Here is an 18,599-nt window from a genome sequence, read left to right as displayed (position 1 = left end):
GTAGGAGACACTGACCCCAACACAGGGGACAGCCCCTAGGACTCCCCCAGCTCTGCAAGCCTTCTCCCGGGGAACCATACTCTCTTCTTGGATGACTACCAGACTGTGTCCAATCTCAGACTTCTTGGTCTGCACACTGAAAGCCCGCCTGGTTTCCCCAGTCTTTGAGACCCTTCTCTTCAAAGTGGTCAACAGCCCTGCTGCCCAGGAAGTCAGCCCTCTGGCAGCTAAACTGAAAAACAATCACACATTGTTTAGCAATTTCAGAAGTGATACTGGTTTTCAGAGTGTGCGCCGTGGTTAAACCCATGTTTATTTGTGCTTTGTGTACCTCACGCATTAAAAATAGCCAGGGTAGAAGCGGCTGATGCATCTTACCCTTTCAGAAAATCCAATTTCTCACAGTACAATTGCAATACAACAGCATTTCAGAAAATTAGGGAGGCAGAGAAAGAAAAGGCATCAATAACCCTGTCTCCAATTCAGCGCTGCTCGCCTTCTGATTTCACATCGAGTTTCAGTGATTCAGCCCTAACTCGGCACCAACTCCGAAAACGAGTCTGGGCTGCCCTCACCCCGATCTCGTTTCTGTCTCACTTCCAGTCTGCCTCATGGCTCAGCCCCACCGAGAACACCAAATCGAAGCCCTGGAAACCCCCACCCCCCTATTCCAGGTCCCCAGCAGGTGCCCCTGCTGGTCTGTCTGAGGGTCTCCCACTCCCCAGGTCAGAGCCCACCGGGTCGCTCAATAAGCAGGGATCCAACTATAAGCAGAGGAGTGGGGTGGGGCAGGGAAGCGTGGCGGGGTGCTGGGGGTTGGGGAGTGGAGAGTGTGTGCACAGATAGAAACCAGCTTCGGGAAGGGAAAATTTTCAGACTTGTACACAATGACGCCAACACAGAGCAAGTAGGACAGGGGATCAGGCAGCTCTAGGCTCTGGGGCATTCCAAAAAGAGCGGGCGTGCCCGTTCACTGAAACCTGTGAACTCTGAACCCCTGGCTTGGTGGAGGCGGGCACTGTTTAGAGCAGGACTCAAAAGTGCCCCCCCAGGCCTCCCACGTGACTTGGAAGTTGCCCCAGCACAGGCCTGGGGAGCCAGCTCTGGGTCCAGACCCGCACATCTAGGGTGCGGAGGGGGCAGGGCGTGGGGGAGGGGGACTGACGCACTTCTCCAGGCAACCTGTGGACCTACCCCAACAGAGGACAGAGTGCCCCGCTCAGGTGCATTGTGCACAGCAGCAGGGTGGGGTGGGGGTAGGGGGCCGTCCCAGAGTTCTTGCGGGGTCGGGGTAGAATCTGGCCAGGCACGGCCCCCTCTGGAAGGACAGGAGTTTTCCAGATTGGAGGTGGGCTCTGATGGCCCTACCTTTGGGATGTGGGGACTGGGAGACAGAGGCCAAAGGAGAGGGAGATATGGCATCGTGGCTCGGATGTCCATTAATCATTACCCTCTCACAAAGCGAGAGTTCAGATCCAGTGGGGCACAGCCTGATGGGAGGGGGGAAGGGGTGCAGACAAGGCACAACCCCAGGGCAATGTGCTCTAATGTGCGGGCAAGGAGGTGCTCAGAAAATGAGGGGGCTCAATAGAAGGCAACCCTCAAGGTCAGGGGAGCCCTCCCTGGCATCTCCCCCCAACCCCCACCTACAGCAACATTTCAACCTTGGAGCAAATGAAAGGCTGCTGCACCTGCATAATCCTTCATACACATCGCAGGGCCTTAGCTAGGTAGGTAGGTAAGTCATGTACAGCTCTTGTGACCTCATGGACTGTAGCCCATCAGACTCCTCTGTCCATGGGATTCTCCAGGCACGAATACTGGAGTGGGTTGCCATTTCCTTCTCCAGGGATCTTCCCGACCCAGGGATGGAACCTGAGTCTACCACATTGCAAGCAGATTCCACCAACTGAGCCACCAGGCCTGGCCCAACCTCAAAGGCAAGGCTAATGTCTAAATATGGCTCATAATTCCCACAAACCTTGAACTAGCACTGGGCAAAGTGCTGGCACTCAGTGAGACTCTAATTGGCCTTAGTGAAGAAATCCTTTGGCTCAGAGAGAGGCGGGGACCCTGCCTAGTCACACAGCAAGTCCACTCAGCCAGGCCCAGGACCCAGGACCCAGGACCCGGCTCTGTCTTCGTGTCCCTGGGGGCTGGGGAGGTAGGGTGTTGAAAAGCTGATAACCAGGACACCCTCCCTTTTCCTGCTCCCCGGGGGGTGCTGACAAGACATTACTGCACCAGCGAGCTCAGCCCACTCAGCACTCTCCCTCGGCCAGAGGCAGCCCTTCCACCCACTGCTCCAAAGGGGGCGGGATGCTGGGGGTGGAGGGGGCGGTGCAGGGCACACATCCAAAGCTAACTCTGTCAGGATGCATTCCTCGACCCGGGAGGCAGGCGAGAGAGTTTTATTTGAACAGGAGCTACGGGGAGGGCACGGGGCTGCTGTTCTTTCTCCTCCGGAGAGTCTGAACAGGTGCCGTCCTGCTCCCAGAGGCATGGGGGGAGCAAGAACCTTGAATGAGACACAAGGGGCACCCAAGCCAAAACCAACACTCACGTCCATGAAGGGCTCACCCACCCCGGGGGTCCTCTGCTCGCTGTAAAATAGCCAGCCTGACCCCAGTCGTGCAGACAGATCTGAGCAGGTGGCGGGAAAGGCAAGGCAAGAGCTGTCCCCTCCCCAGGGGGAGACCACAGTCCCATGAGGGGTTAGCCCTGGGGAAGCCAAGTGGGGAACGAGTCACAAGTGTGGCTGTAGCTGCTGGGGAGATTCAGACAGGAACCCCATGGCCAAGAGGCAAGCTGTACTTCCCCCTTCCAGGTCTTTGATTTTTTTTCTTGAGAGCTTGGACTCTGGGTGCCCTGACCCACAAATCCTGCAGTGAAGGTTCAGGGCCTGACAGGTCCATAAGGAGGCCAGGGGAGCGGGCTGGGGGGCAGGGATGGAGCTGACGGCACCTGCCCTGAACTGTGGCATCTACCTACCTAACCCAGGTTTCCCCTGCTTTCAAACCTTTCACACTGCAAATGGTGCAGAGACCTAAACCAGGTCAGGAAACAGCGATGTCAGGACCCACAAAGGCTGAAGAGAGCAGTGCCCAGCAAAGGGCCAGTGAGCAAGCCGGGTGTGCTTCGGGGTGGAGGGGGCGGGAAGGGGGTGGCTAGAGCCAACAGGATCCAAGGAGAAAGCCAGTCTCTAGGAGGGGCTGGTGGCCCAGCACAGCTGGTAAAAGAGGCCCTGATTTAGGACACCACGGAGTCTAAACGGGGCAACTCAGCGGGGCTCGGGTTCAGGCCGACTAACTAGCTTTTGCGTGACCCGGAAAGACTTATTTAATCCTCTGCCTCAGTTGTCTTATCTGCACATGAATTTGCACAGTGCCTATGGTCCCCCTGTCGGGAGTCCCTGCGGTGTGGGGCGGCTCCCACCTGCCCTTCCTTCACCAGGTGCCAGCTGCGGTCCCTGCTGTCGAGTGACGGCTGGAACGCCTCTCTCTGCCACCACCTGCAAGGTGACTTACGTTATCAGCGGACACAGTCCTGAGTTCCTGGTAAAGGTTGAGACGTGCTGTGGGCGTGCAGGGTTTTAGACAGCCCCCTCACCCTAGGGGAATGGCCTCCAGTCTGCAGCAGGGATCAAGGGTAGGGATCCAGGCAGAGGCAAGACCCCACGGAGAGCAGAGTCTAGATCTTCTGGGGCCGCTGCAAGGACCCTGGCTCTTGGCAAGGATCAGACTCAGAGCCTAGGTCTGTGCAGTGGCCCATGTGCTCTGGACTCTGCTCCCCCCGTGTGGTCTAAGTCTGCAGGGGAAACCATGACAGGTTTTCTGAGTCGGTGGTCCTGATGCAACTCTATCAGAATCCCTGACTGCGGCAGCAGTGACCACCGCCCACTTTCTGAGGCCATTGCCTCCAAGAAGCCTTCCCCAACTGCCCCACTTAGCAATACCTACTCCTTTATTGTACCCGCCCCGCCTTAGACAGCACAGTAACCTTGGAAAAGTTACATAACCTCCCAAGGCCTTGGCTCCAGGACTGTAAAGGGAGGCTAGTTAGATAACCACTAAGCTCCCTACAGCTTCACATTTTATGACTTGCTGCCAGGAGGAGCACCCAGAGCCAGACCCTCCTCCTCCCCCATCCCTGCCAGCCTCCAAGAAACCAGCCAACAACACCTCCTTAGGCTCAAACCCTTGGGGAGCAGGGTTCTGTGAAGGACCAGTGAGGCATCAGGTCATTTCTGCCCCAGGCTCTGGATGGCCCCCCAAACCCTGTGCGGTGAGGGGGTTGACCACAATTTCAACCTCTGCCTCTTATTCCAGAAAAACTCACTAGTGGGTAGGGAAACTGGTGCTCCAGGAAAGGGTGTGCTGGGGTGGGGCAGGTTAGGAAATCAGGCCAGGTTAGTGTAAGTGAAATAAAGGCTCTGCAATCCAACACACTTGAAGATTTTTGATTTAAAGGCTGTTCAGGGCTTTGATTTAAAGGCTGTGGTCCAATGGTTAAGAATGTGCCTTTCAATGCAGGGGACACAGGTTCAATCCCTGGTCAGGGAAGATCCCACATGCCGTGGAGCAATTAAGCCCGTGCACCACACCTACTGAGCCCACACGCTGCAACTGCTGAAGCCTGTGAGCCTAGAACCTGAGCTGCACAATGAGAAGCCACTGCAATGAGAAACCCCGGCACCACAATGAAGAGGAGACCCCACTCATCACAACTGCAGAAAGCCTGCATGCAGCAAAGAAAACCCACCACAGCCAAAATAAATAAGTGAATGAACGCTTCTCACCAGGCCTCAGTTTTCCCATCAAGCAAATGGGATGACATTCGCCAGTCAGACCTCAGAGAGGTCACAGGAAGGCACCTCAGAGGAGTGGCTGTGTAGAAGCCCGTAGTAAGGCTAAGGGTGGGAACCCGAGGGGGGCAGGGGGTGCAAACCCTAGAGGTCACCCAGGTGCTGCAGGCAACACAGTGCAACAGTCCTGCTCCATCCCCTGGGGCCGACATCCCAGTCAGCTCAGCCCCGAGAGGTGGGCCGCGGGGTAAAAAAGGCCCAGGGCAGGCTGCAGTCATGCCAAAGGGCCAGCAACAGCCCTGCCTTCCTCCTTCCTCCCTGCCTCTCCCCCCGCCCCCCTGCACGTCCGCGTGCCCCCGTGGTTTCCACGGCATGTGGTCTGGGGACATTCCCCGACAGGCGGGAGGACCTGCTCATCCTCTTTGCGGCAGGTTTCCACCAGGCCTGCACACACACTGGGTAAACATCCGCATGGACGAAGGAATGGGTCTCCGCTCTGTCTCAAGTTCCTTGAAAGCAGAAATCACCTCCCGTGGGGAGGACAGGCCTGCTAGGCCTGCTCACTACAGGGCGGGGGGTGGGGGGGGTGGTGGGGGGGAGGGGGGGGGGTCTTGCTAATCCCAGGGGAAAGGGGTAAGGGGACTCCTGGAGATAAACAGACCCAGAGAGGCAGAGCTGTTGGTCTTGTAAAGTCCCTCAAAGGAGAAAAGGTCAGAGTGCACCTTCCACATGAGTCCTTGGGTGGTCTCTGTGCCCAGCGAGATGGGAACCATCACTTTCTGATGAAGCCAGAGGCTCGGGGTCCAGCTTTTGAAGGCTGTGTGACTTGAAAGCCTATGCTTGACCACCAGGCAACATGGCCCCACCTCATGCAGCTTTATTTTGATAAAGCTGCCTCCCCTCTGCTCTCTGGGGCCAGAGCCTGTCCTGGCTAGGTTTACCCAGGTAACCATCTTGACCTTACAGGAGGCTTGTTGTTCAATGGCTAAGTCGTATCCAACTCTTTGCAACCCTATGCACTTGAAGCATGCCAGGCTTCCCTGACCTTCACTATCTGCCAGAGTTTGCTCAAACTCATGGCCATTGAGTTTGTAGGAGGTTGGGTCCCTTGTGACTAGACTTCCAACCCAAAGGCCCACACAGCTGTCTGCCTCCCAACCAGAGCCAGGTACATTGCTTGGGCACCCAGGGGTCCCACAAACAGATTCCAAGCAAGTCGCTTACCAGGCTAGAACCCAGGTAGGGAGGCTCCTGTTCTAGGGTGTGGGGCATGCCCACATGGAGCTCCTGCGGTCTATGCTGGGTATGTGTGTGCTAGTCACTCATCTGTGTCTGACTCACTGTGACTTCATGGGGATCGAACCCGGGTCTCCTGCATTGCAGGCAGATTCTGTACTGTCTGAGCCACCAGGGAAGTGTGCAGTCTAGCAGAGAAGTGTGCAGTCTAGCTAGGCCTAATTTAAGAGGCCTGCTAAGCTTTCTTGAATGAATGGATGAACTTACTCCAAGGAAGTGGGACTTCCCTATAGCTCAGATAGTAAAGAATCTGCCTGCAAATGCAGGAGACCCAGGTTCGATCCCTGGATCAGTAAGATCCCCTGGAGAAGGAAAATGGCCACCCACTCCAGTATTCTTGTCTGGAGAATCCCATGGACAGAGGAGCCCGGCAGGCTGTAGTCCATGGGGTTGCAAAGAGTTAGACACGACTAAGCAACTAACACACACACAGAGTCCAGGGAGGTGGAGTCCAGAGAGGCGAAATCTGGCCAGGGTCACACAGCACAAACCAGTACTGCAGGGAGAATCAGAACTCGAGTTAGCACTAGCTATTCCCTTCACAGTGGTTCAGACAAGGGCTTCCCAGCCCCAGCTCTGGCCCCAAACGCAGAGGAAGGGGCTCCACTGAGTCCTCGCCGGCTGCTGTGGCCTACCAGTCCCCAGGCAACCCACAGGACCAGCCACTAGGCTACAGGAAGAGCCAGGCTGACCCTGCCCCCAGGTCACCCCCTCCCTGCCTCTTCTCACAGAGCTTGGGGGCAAGCCTCTTCCTAACGGGAGGGGCCAGCTAGGCAGCCTGATTACAGAGTGCCATGGGAGGTGACAACAGCCAGAAGTACACAATCCTGCCTAAATATTTCAGCAGGAAACCCAAATATTTAGAGAGAAGGGGAAAAACAGAATGCACACTTCAAAGCCAATCAACAGGACCTGGCTATCAAGGACCCATGGAGAGGGGAGGTGGGTGGTGTCTGACCCCAAGGAGGGCACAACTTAGACCCACATCCGGTGTGACCAACCCTCCAGGGATGTCACCCGTGAGGTCATCTGGACCCAGGATCCTCCGGAAGGGAAGAGGTTTAACCCAGGCCTGGGATAAGCCAGGACTCATCCCCTTTCTCCAGAGGAGGAGGCAGGGCTCTGCTGGAAGGCAAGAGACGATACACCTTCCTTTTTTCCTGGGAGGTGGGTGAGTCTGCAGGAAATGAAAAATGGTGGGTGACTCCACCAGGAGTTCTGGTGGGCTTTATCATCCGTGTCTCCATCCCCAGATTGGGAGCTCAATAGATGGCGGGGCCTGAAGTAGGCATCGGGAACAGCCCCTAGCCCAGAGATGGAGGTGCCAGAGTGAAACCAAGTACGGCCCTGTGAGACTCCCAGGCTTGGATGCCTTTCTGTCCCCCATTTCTTGTAGGCAAGACTCCAGCCTCCATGACCTTCCCCGAGTTCCAAAGGGCAGATTTGGAGCTAATCAGGGAAGGAGCAGCCAAGAAACAACCTGAGGCAAGATTAAAGGGACCAGAGAAACTTATCAATATTAGGAGTTGACTACCCGAAACTCTGCACACCCTAATCCCATCAAAGAGACCCCACTTTCGACTCACTATTCTAAACCCCTATCAAGTTCTTTGATGAGAGACACCTATTTTTTCGAGAGACACCTATTTTTTTCGAGGCAGAAGCCCAGTGTGTTTCCCTTTGCCTGGCAAAACACAATAAAGCTATCCTTTCCTTCTTCAGCCAAAACCGTGTCTGGGATTTGATTCAGGATTGGTGTACAGAGAGGCCGAGCTTTGGGTAACAAGAGCAGCAGCTAACAGAGGAAATCACCAGTTGCTTGGGCTGCTCAAGTGTGTTTACATGGATTCTGCAGGAATGAGGGCAATGCTATATTATAGTCCCATTTCATAGATTAGGAGACTGACTTGCTCAAAGTCACATGTCTAAGTATTCAGCCAATTACACAGAGAACCTCCCGATGCACCCTAGGGTTCTGCAGCCACCACACACACCCTGTACTTTCCCACCTCCGCGCCTTTGTTCCTTGTTTTTGTATGTTTCATAGTGTGGGCTCTGGGTTCAAATCCACATTCTTCCACCTCCTAGCTGTACAGCCTCGGGCAAAAGAGTGAAGTTGTAGGAGCCACTCTGCTGCTCTTGCCCTAAGGTGGGGTTGCTAACCCTCCAGCAGAGGGTTGCCCCAGGACTATGAGATGATGCACACAAACCATTCCCACTGCCAGTGGTGAAGCAAGTGCTCAATAACTGCACCTGGGGCCCCAATCCCTGCTCACTCTCATCACTTCCACCTCCTGACACTACCTCCCTTCAGATCCAAGGCTCTGAAATCAGCAAGGCAGGGTGACGCTCAGCATCTAGCTAACCATGCCACCCTGGGAAAATCCCCTGACCTCAGCAGAGCATTAACACCTAACCCACAGGACAGGTTCAATGAGATCAGGTAAGAACCAGCCTGGCAGCTGGGAGGTATTTGGCAGAAAGTTCACGGGGGCTGCAGCCCACTCCACTCAACGCTTCTGCCCACCTCAATGCTCCCCCCTCCACTTTAAGTTCAAGAGCAGAAATTCTCTCAACAGTACACTCCTGGAACCTCCAGCTGCACCTATGAACACCACTCAGGTAACAAGCTCTTTACCTGTCTTTCTCTAGAGTAGGGGCTCCCTGAGGGCAGGCGCAACGTTGTGCTCAGAGCCAGATCCCTCCCCACCACAGGCCACAGCACTCTACAGGCAGCCCTCAGGAAACAGGAACTGACTCCTCCGAGGCCCCCTGACCCTCGTCCATCTTTCCAGCCTCACCATCTGCAACCCATCACTTGGCACCAGGACTGTATTTCCCCTCATTTCACCACCACGGCCCTGTTTCTCTCCCCAGCTAGACGGAGCTCCAGAGGGCTAAGCCCCCATCTGGTTTCTGGGGCTTCGAAGTTAGGTTTCTGTCACACCAAAGTGACAGCTGGCAGGCAGGGGTCCCCCTGTGATCCCCCAACTCTGCCCAGGTCTCTGAGGTTTGGGGTGTCAGATGAATTGCTCACAAAAAGGCGAGACACCTCAGGCAGCTATACAGAGCTGGAGCACCCCACCCCCCCACGATTACCAAAAGAAGCAACTAAGGTGGCATCTGGGAACGTCATCAGTGGAGGGGACCCAGACCTGGGCCAACAAGGAAGGGAGAGCGGTACCCTAACTGCAAGCTGGGTAAGGGAGTGTGGGTAGGCTCTTTTATGGGGCTGTGAGCTCTGTGGGCTTTGGTAGAAAAAACCACACTCCCTCACATCAGGAGAGAGGGAGGAGACATCTTTATCAGAACAAGGGGGTAAAAGGATCAGCCCACAGAAACGTTAGTTTAGAATAGAATGCTCCACTTCTTTTAAGTTGCAAACAGCTGTTGAAGGGAGAGGAATCTTTCTGAAATGCTGTTTACTCCCTTACTGGAAAATTGCAAAAATTTGGTGAGTTCAAATTCTTTGGCTCAACCCAGACAGCCTGGTCATCTGACCTTCACCCCTCTGTCCAGTGGCTGCAGCCCAGAACCATCAGGCAGTTTCACACCTCCCTGAGGAGGGCTGCAATGAAAATGGATCCTCCATCCTACCCTCTCTCTAGCTTTTTTACAAAGGTGGCGGAGGGACTTCTCTGGCCATCCAGTGGTTAAGACTTCGACTTCCAGTGCAGGGACAGTGAGTTCAATCCCTAGTTGGGGAGCTAAGACCCTACAGGCCTCCTAGCCAAAAAAAAAAAAAAACACCATAAAACAGAAGCAATATTGGAACAAAGTCAATAAAGACGAAAGGTCCACATCCCCCCTCCCCCAAAAAATCTTCAAATAAATAAATAAATACAAAGGTGGTTCACCCAGAAGTGGAATTGCTGGATCATGTGAGCTTCCCTGGTGGCTCAGACGGTAAAGAATTTGCCTGCAATGCAGGAAACCCAGGTTCGATCCCTGGGTCTGGAAATCCCCTGGAAGAAGTTATGACAACCCACTCCAGTATTCTTGCCTGGGGGAGCCTGGCAAGCCTTGGTCCATTGAGTTGCAAAGAAATAGACACGACTGAGCAAGGAACACAGACACACACCTGGCAGTCTATTTTTAATTTCTTGAGGAATCTCTATACTGTCTCCCATAGTGGTTGCCCCATTTTACACCAAAATACAAACACTATACAATTCCATTTGTAAGGTATCTAGAGTAGCCAAATTCACAGAAACAGAAAGTAAAATGGTAGTCACACAGCCCTGGGTGGGTGGGGGGAAGGAGAGCTGTTTAACAGGTCTAGCGTTTCAGTTTTTCCAGATGAAAAAATTTTGGAGATGTTTCATGGTAACATGAATACATGTAACGCTACTGAACAGCACTCAAAAAAAAAGGTAAAAAGTGTATACTTTGATATGTGTTTTTCACTATAATTAAAAGAAAAGAAAGTCAGTTTCCCTTTCTTCTGCTCTAGGAAGATCTGACTCCGTGCCCTCTACACTGGGGTATGGAAGGGGCATCGCGTAGAAGTGGCATTTAGAAGCTCAGTGGCAGCGGCAGCTAATACTTAATGAGCTTTGCTGTGTGTCAAGCACTGTTTCCAATTAGCAACCTGTGAAGGTGATATAATGCCATGCATTCAGAGGCCACCCGTCACCAACAGACACACAGCTTGGATGGTGACTCTTTAGCAACAGTAAGGGGCCCACACCGATAAGCCAAGTGGCACGGGGACAAAGACGCCTGCCGAGAGCAGCAGGTCCTCTTATCCGTGTCAATGCACCCTTGGGGAGAATGAGGAGGTCAGGGCTCCTCCACTTATTCCAGGGGTCCGGAGGGACTCTCAGCAAAAATCTCCAAGGGGATTCACCTCTATCTTCTCCACTCCCCCAAAGGAACATCTGGATGTTCACATGCTATTTCATACTCTCCTACAATCACCGGCCTCACCGGGCCTCTCTCTATCACCCCAGCGATAGAGGCCACTCCGTTCTCTCTGGCTCTAGCATCTCAGTTTGTGCAAAGACTCTCCTTGGGGTTCCGTCTCAGGAGCCTGGCTTCCCTGTTTCCCAAAGCCTTGTACTTCCCTGTCCCCTGCTTCCCCCGCCCCCTCACCACACACATCGAGTTCAAAGGCTGAGGCCAATATAACAGCAAACAACCAAGTTCAAGATGAAAGCTCTTGGCCTGAGGTCAGAGCCAGCCAAGCACGCCTCCAAAACCGGAGGACTGTGTTTCTTTTAAACGCCAGATTATAAATAGGGCAAAACCCCAGGAAAACACTTAGAAGCCGCAGTCATCACCTCCCTTGTGCCCCCCTCCTATAGGACTCCCCGAACCCCCACGAGAACCTTTCAACACTTGCTAATCTCTGCCTTCAATAAGCCTCTATTACTATGCCATCTGTAGTCATCCTAAGGGCTCTAGTAAAACTCTCAAAACAATTCAATAAAAATTCACCTTAACTGTTAAAATTCTAACCAGAGTAGTTAACGAAAGCAGATTTATCAATCTGAGAATTTTTTTTGGTTTTGGCTGCCCCCGACGTTGAGCTGAACAAAAATAAGAAAACAAGAGCCTTTAGGAAGGAACCTCTTCTGTTTCCTCTCCAAAAAACCCAACCTCTCCACTTCCCACTTCTGCACTCCTAGACGGTGAGAGTTGTTTCGAATGAATGACCCGGAGGCTTCTGCGATCCTGGATAATCAAAAGATCGATTGTGCGCTCTTTACTTACAAAGGCAGTTAAGTGGACCAGTGCGCTTTACAATTTCCAGCAAGGCTTGAAACAAAAGAGGCTTTCTTGTTAACCCTAGGTTCTCCCCCGCCCCCCACCACCAAATTCAAGTCATGTGCCCAGTCTGAGCATTCAGTCAGATGTAATTTTACATGATTCGTAGTTGAATTTTTTTAAACTTTTAGGAGGAGGATTGATGTCAGAACCTCAATGTTGGAATCAGCCTTACTCTATGGACCAGAATATGAGTGGGGGAGTGTGAAGGGCCCAGAAGATAAAAGGAGAGCGACTGGGCACAGACAGAAAACCTCGGAAGAGGACAAGGCAGGTAAGGAGGTCGGTGGGATCCAAGAGGCTTCCAGGAATGGGTCAGCTCTGTGAGCAGTCCAAGAAAACCTGGTTAGGGATGGGGCCCCAGCAGAAGGCAGGGACTGGGGTGACCCCTGCACCCCCAGGAAACAAAGGATCCCCAAGAGCCACATCGTGAAGCCTGTGGTCTCCCTCCTGGCCCTCTGCTAGGTTCCTCTTCCCGCTCTTCTCCTGCTTTGTTGCTGGTGTTCAGTCACCCAGTCGTGTCCGACTCTCTGCGACCCATGGACTGCAGCATGCCAGGCCTCCCTGTCCCTCACCATCTCCTGAAGTTTGCCCAAGTTCATGTTCATCACATCGGTGATACTGTCCACCGATCTCATCCTGATGCTCTCTTCTCTGACACCCTCATAAATTCCCAGTTCCCACTCTTGGGAATTCCCTGGTGGCCCAGGGGTTAGGATTCTGTGCTTCCACTGCAGGGGGAACGGGTTCAATCCCTGGTTGGGGAACTAAGATCCTGCATGCCGTGGGGTGTGCTCAGTCACTCAGTTGGGTCCCACTCTTTGGGACCCCACAGGCTGCAGCCCATCAGGCTTCCCTGTCCATGGGATTTTCCAGGCAAGAATACCAGAGTGGGTTGCCATTTCCTACTCTAGGCTGTGGGGTAAGGCACTGCCAGAAAACAAAACCATATAATGATCAAGATCCCACTCTGGCTGGAGGGCATCTCCTCCTGAGAGTGCCCCCTAAAGTCAGGCTGGACCTGGGGGCCCTGGCACACTGTCTTGTCAAGGTGGATTTTTCCATCCTTCTCCCAAGCAGGCCAGTCTGAGCCTGGCTGTGTCTAATTCATCCTTGCATTCCCAGTGCTTTGCCCACTGCCGCACACGCAGCAGGCGCTTAATAAACACTTGTTGGCTAATTCCCATATACTCTGCAATATACTTCAGTTTTACTTCAGTTTGAAACCTGACCCTGTACTGTAAGAACCTGGGCAAATTACATCATCTTTTCAAGTCTTCATCTTGATTGAAAAGGGAAGACTAGATTAAAATCAGAGGGTAGGTAAAGTGCTTATTCAGAGTCCTGGCACACAGTCAGCCCTGGAAAACCTTCCTGTTTAGGATTGCTGCAGAGGTGAAGGTTGAGAAAGGTTCATTCCTGCCCGGCATCCCAACCCTCTGGTTTTCCTGTGCTTCTCAAGGAGAAGTGGGGTGGGGTGGACGGCTGCTGTAAGGGAGGAGGTGCCGACTCAGCCAGGCACAACACAGGAGACGCCTGCGTGCCCATGCCTGTTCGAGGGGAAATAGAAAATAGAATTTCCCAGCCGACCAGAGTCCAGCAGAACCAATTTATTAAGCTCACTGACAGACCAACAGCTTCACGTGCCTAAGGGGGAGGGCGAGGGTGTATGGACAAGGAGCAGGCTCTGGTGGCAGATGTCCAGGTCTTGGCCGAGTCTGTGTGTGCCCTCCTGGTCATTCCCTTGAGCTTCAGTTTCCTTATCTGAACACGTAAGGGTGCTGTAAAAAGTGCCTGACTAAGGCAGGTAAACGGCCTAGCAGGCTGCCCCGGTCACCGTGTCCTCAGTGTGTGCAGCGGTGCAAGGCTCGGTGTTTTCACTTACACCTGTACACACCCAATGCCTGATGCTTCCACTTATTAGACCCTCGCCAGATTCAAACCTTACTCAAACCTCACTTTGCAGATGAGGAAAGAGAGGCCAAGTCAAATGGTTTGATGGATAAATGGCCAAGCCAGATGGCAAAACCAGCTTAGGGCCTCTCTCGTAAAATGCTGATTGCCGCCCACGACGCCCAACATGCCAGGTGCTCAGCCAATGCCAACTCCTCTTGTGGGAGCCTCTGCAATTTAGGAAGAGGCTGGGGGAACGGGTCACCCAGCAGCTGGAGGAGCAGGCTTGAGAGCAAGGGTTCAAGATGGTTCCGAAGTCTGGAAGGAGGGCGACCACGTGGCCTGGGGCCAGTGTGGCACAGAGCGTTTGAAAGTCAGCCTCCTCCACCTCAGTTCAACCACAGCACGCAGAGGGAGGAAGCAACTGACAACTCAGGTATTATTTCCAAAGATCTAAAGAAGGGGGCCTTAACTCCCTTTCTCTCTTTGAAAGAAGACACAAAATTTCCACTCTAAGAAAAACCTCAAACCAGGTTGCACCACCCCCTCTCTTCCAACAGCCCCCTTGGGGCAGGGGGTTGGCTCCCACCCCAGGAATTCTTAACCAGGGACTCTGTTAGGATTACAAAGGTGATTATTCTGAACTTGATAAAAACACAGAACTCAGGTGGAAAATGCCGGAGCAGCTAGACGGGTAAGAAGATTTTTGAGTTTTCATTTTCCTTAAAGCAATTTCCTGAGACCTGAAGCAGTGCCCCAAGTCCCAGATCAGAGAGCAATGCCAGGCAGGTTTCTGTGGACGGAAAGCAATGCTGGGTTAACGCTTCCACTGGTTCATTCTCATTTCTGGGGTTTTTCCTATGAAGGGAGGGGACTCGCCATGTTGGATATGGCTTGAGAGGCTGGCCTGTCTATAAGCATGTCCCAGTCAAACTAGCCTGAGGCCCAAATCTTTTTCCTAAAGTTACCTGCTGGATTTGGGGGAGGGGGATAGGGGGATGCTAATTGCTGGCGGGTTTAAAAGACCTCAAAAATGTCAGGCTTCTTGCTTGCTCCAACACCTTAAGAAAGCTGTCTAACCTTCAAAGCTATAACCACCAGCTGCACCCGGGTGCCTCACCCAGACCACCACCTCCCCCCCCTTTCCCTACTCCTCGTGTTTTGAAGTTTATTTTCCCACATTCAGCCTTGAATTCTTTCCTTCCTTCCCCTGCAGTGGCGGAGGAGCAGCAGAGAGGGAAACACTTCGAGGGCAGCTCGATTCTTTATCATCCCCGCCTGCCTTCCTCCCCCTCTAAACAAAGCCCTGGAGCAAAGTAAACAACAACTCTTCTCCAGAGGAATTGTTTCCTCAAGGGAAATTATAAAGTGACCCCCCCCCTCCCCAACACGCACACACAGGGCAGACACCCATTCCAAGGAAGGCGCAGCCACCCAGATCTCCTGCTTTTAGGAGCGACATCACCCAGCTCCCTCCTGAAGCGCATCCTGCCACCAAACTCATCTCCCAACAGCCCCCAGCCCTGGAAACTGCTCCCAGACAGGAGACTCTCCACTAAAATCCAACACTCAACCTTCTAACCTAAACCTTTCACTGGCTCCTAAGTGGACAAATCTATTTGACCAGCTGCCAGCAGGCACCTATAAGCTCACCAGGGGTATTTAGGTGTCCATCGATTTGGGGACAAAAAGGGGAATCCACAGGCAAGACACTGTCATGCTTCCTAATGCTTTCAACCTTCCAACAGACCAGAGCTGGAAAGACAGATGAAGACGGGTTCGTTCCCATTTTACATACAGGGACATTGCTTCGGGGAAAATGAGAGACAAATACCCAGCCACAGAGGACTGGGGAGGCAAAGTAGATTAAACACTGTTCCTCATCAAAGTTCCTTTCTGACCTCTTTTACCCCAAGAGAAATGTCACACCTTGGACAATATCTGTACTCCACCTCACCACCTAGAGCCTTCATCCGCTCTTACCCAGGTCTGGTGGTTCCACTGAAGGGAGGCCATCACGGTAGGCCAAGGAGGGTGAACGGCTGAAGTTAAGAACCTTCGAGAAACTGGGGTACAGGCCTTCGGTCCCCAAACAAGCCCCGCAGTTTATCCCAGTGAGATTAATGTCACTATAGTACATACGAATCTACCAACACGGAGTAGAAACTCTCCCACCACCTCCCATTCTGCACAACCTCTCCTCCCTTCCCCCACCCTCGAAAAGGGACGCCCCGGGTGCTGTCCTTTTGTTCCACTGGTTACTTTCACAAAGTTGAACTCCAAGCCCTTCGGGGATGTCTCCACGAGATAAGCCTTCCCGGAAGCCTGCGCGAGTCTCCAGCGTTCCAGTCACCAGCCCGCATCCCGGAGGGGTCAGGCCCGACAGAGCCCCGGACCGCTCCCCCCATCCCGAGCCCTGCGACGGGCGAGGGAGCCTCGCGCCATTCCCCCGGGCTGGTGAAGAAAGGCCGAAAAAGAGCCGGCGGGGTGCCGCTCTGGCCCGGGAGCTGGGAGGTGGAGACGCGAGGGGGTGGCACCCGGCGGGTGGCCCGAACTCTGGGAGCGTCTCCAAGGGAAGATAAACGCCCTTATCCGCCCCACAGCCTCCTCCAACCAGGGAGGTACCCGCGCACCCACACCGAGCCACCTCGGGGCCTGGTTCACCCGCGGGTCAAGCCTAAGTTCTCTCTCTGCACAAACTGGGTTCCAAAGAGTCTCCGCGCGCGTGCGTTGATTCCTGTGTCCATGGGTGAACGACGGATTCCAGTGGTCAGACTCACGGTGAGACATCCTCACCGATCACCCCCCAGGACCACCCACAGAGAGTGAGGGTCATCCAAAGCTGCGAGGGGCTCCCCTTCAGCACTCCTAAACCTCCAGCTCACCTGCAGGATCTTGTCCAGACCATCCTGGCCCAGGCACGGGAACTCCTTGAGCAGATGCACTTTCTGGGTATAGTAGTTTGTCTTGGCCTCTTTCCAATGCGGCTCCTCTAGTACCTCGAAGATCGCCGCCCCGATGGCCAGGTAGAAGATAATGGCCGAGGTAAGCAGAGGGCCCCGGTCCACCATGGCTCCCGAGAGGCCGCCTCCTGGAGAAAGCCTCCCCTAGCCCCAGCGATTCCCAGTCCCACCCGCCCTCCAGCCCCTGGAAACAGCTGTTTGAATTTGGAGCTCCGCATGCGCAGTGCTCCGTTCAACCCGGCTCGGCTCCACCAACAAAGTTGCGGCTCCAAGTTGGTCCACTGAGCGCGGGGGAACTGTGCGGACCCTTCTCACTCGCGCCAGGGGTGGGCGGACACAAAAGGGGCCGGGGGAGGGTCCCCGGATCGCGGGAGGGAAAGGAGCTGAGGGAACCCGGGGCAGAGATCCCGGAGCCACGTGCACCACTCCGCGCGTAACAGCAGTGTGCACCGCGCCCGCCTCCGGGAGCCTCTTTTACACGGGCCTGCAGCAATCGGCCCGGTAGGAGGGGCCGCCGAGGGCCCGCCCCCGTGCAGGCCCCGCCCCTCGCAGGGCGGGCGGCGGGCCTCAGAGTCACCGCTAGGTGCGCGCTGGAACCAGCTCCCGACCTCGTGCGCTCTTTTCCCCCAGCCCCCGGCCACAGCCAGGGTCTGCTGCGTGCCCCGTGTGCCCGCAGACGGGGTTGTGGTCTCATGGCCTCACGTTTCTTACTGGTGCTGGCGTATGAACTAAAATGAGTGTATGCCAAATGACTGGGGTCAGGAAGTTATTACTACTGCTATTTTCCTTATAAGCCAATTTTCGTTTGCTCATGTTTCTGCCAAGAACACCTGATTCTGTCTCTGTCTCACACACCTTCCTGTAAGACAGGGGAAAGGCCATTAGAAAGGGACTGGGGAGGCTGTAGAGAGTCAGAAGGTATCAGGAACTAAACCAGTCAATAAGGCGTGCATGGCTCCTCCCTCTCATTTCAGTCTCACCTGCCCTGGTGAGAGCGCCCCTCCAACCCACCCCCACCCCTCCATACCAAGGAAAGATTAGTCAGAGGCAACCCTGTGCATACCCCTCCCGACAAACACGCTGTGACTCTACAGGAAACACTTGACCTGTTTCATACTCCCAAACATATTTAAAATGGCAAACACCCCCTCCCACATACACACAGACGCATAAACACACACACTCACACACTCCTTATCCCCCTTGTTGGTCTTATTTTCTTCCTGGCACTACATTCCTTCTGATATAAAACACTAAAATGATGCCAGCTGTGGAGTCTGGACTGTTTGCTGACATAACCCCAGTGTGTTATATAGCAAACATTCAAACATTTGTGAAATGGAGTGAATGAATTTATGAATTTGTCGAAAGCACACACCCAAAGCCAGAGCACTTAGGCAAGAAAAAGAAATAAAAGGCATCCAGATCTAGATCAAGGTCCTTTGGCCCAACTTGGTCCTGTGCGGCTGGTCAGCGAGAGTGAGACCTGTAGGTGTGGCTCTGGCCACCCCAGGACTCGCTTCAGGACAGAACATTCCAGAACTGTGCTGCTGTCATAAGGCCTCCAACCCAAGATGGGGATGCTGCTGAGGAGCTTCAGGGTACCATCCTCAGTTATCTGGGGGCGCTGCCCGACTCACATGGCCTGGTGACCACAAATGTCTGGTCTGCCCACAAGGGTAGTGCAGAGCTAGGGAAAATCATGGTCTTGGGAGTGTCCTCTGATGAAGAAGAATCTGAAGGGTTATAAGATAGCTTTGTGTGGAATGTTGGTGTGCTGAAAAATAGTTGTGTGTGTTCTAGGCATGCCTGCACTTCTACCCCTTTGGTGTGGATCAACAGGGCTGAGGGAGCAGGCATGTACAGGAGTATGA

At 53.8% G+C, this 18,599-nt stretch overlaps 1 protein-coding gene across 1 annotated transcript in view; it reads right to left on the bottom strand.

The window, feature by feature from the left end:
* Positions 1-17,170, bottom strand: part of KCNK5 (potassium two pore domain channel subfamily K member 5) — a 40,565-nt gene extending 23,395 nt beyond the window's left edge. Inside the window, exon 1 of the mRNA XM_055571489.1 lies at positions 16,648-17,170. Coding sequence (XP_055427464.1) covers positions 16,648-16,833 — 186 coding nt within the window. The 5' untranslated portion in view covers positions 16,834-17,170. The remainder of the gene's footprint in view (positions 1-16,647) is intronic.
* Positions 17,171-18,599: the final 1,429 nt, after the last annotated feature.

This window comes from Bubalus kerabau, chromosome 3 (assembly GCF_029407905.1).
Source record: "Bubalus kerabau isolate K-KA32 ecotype Philippines breed swamp buffalo chromosome 3, PCC_UOA_SB_1v2, whole genome shotgun sequence".
NCBI lineage: Eukaryota > Metazoa > Chordata > Mammalia > Artiodactyla > Bovidae > Bubalus > Bubalus kerabau.
This window is presented reverse-complemented; position numbering and strand designations above follow the sequence as displayed.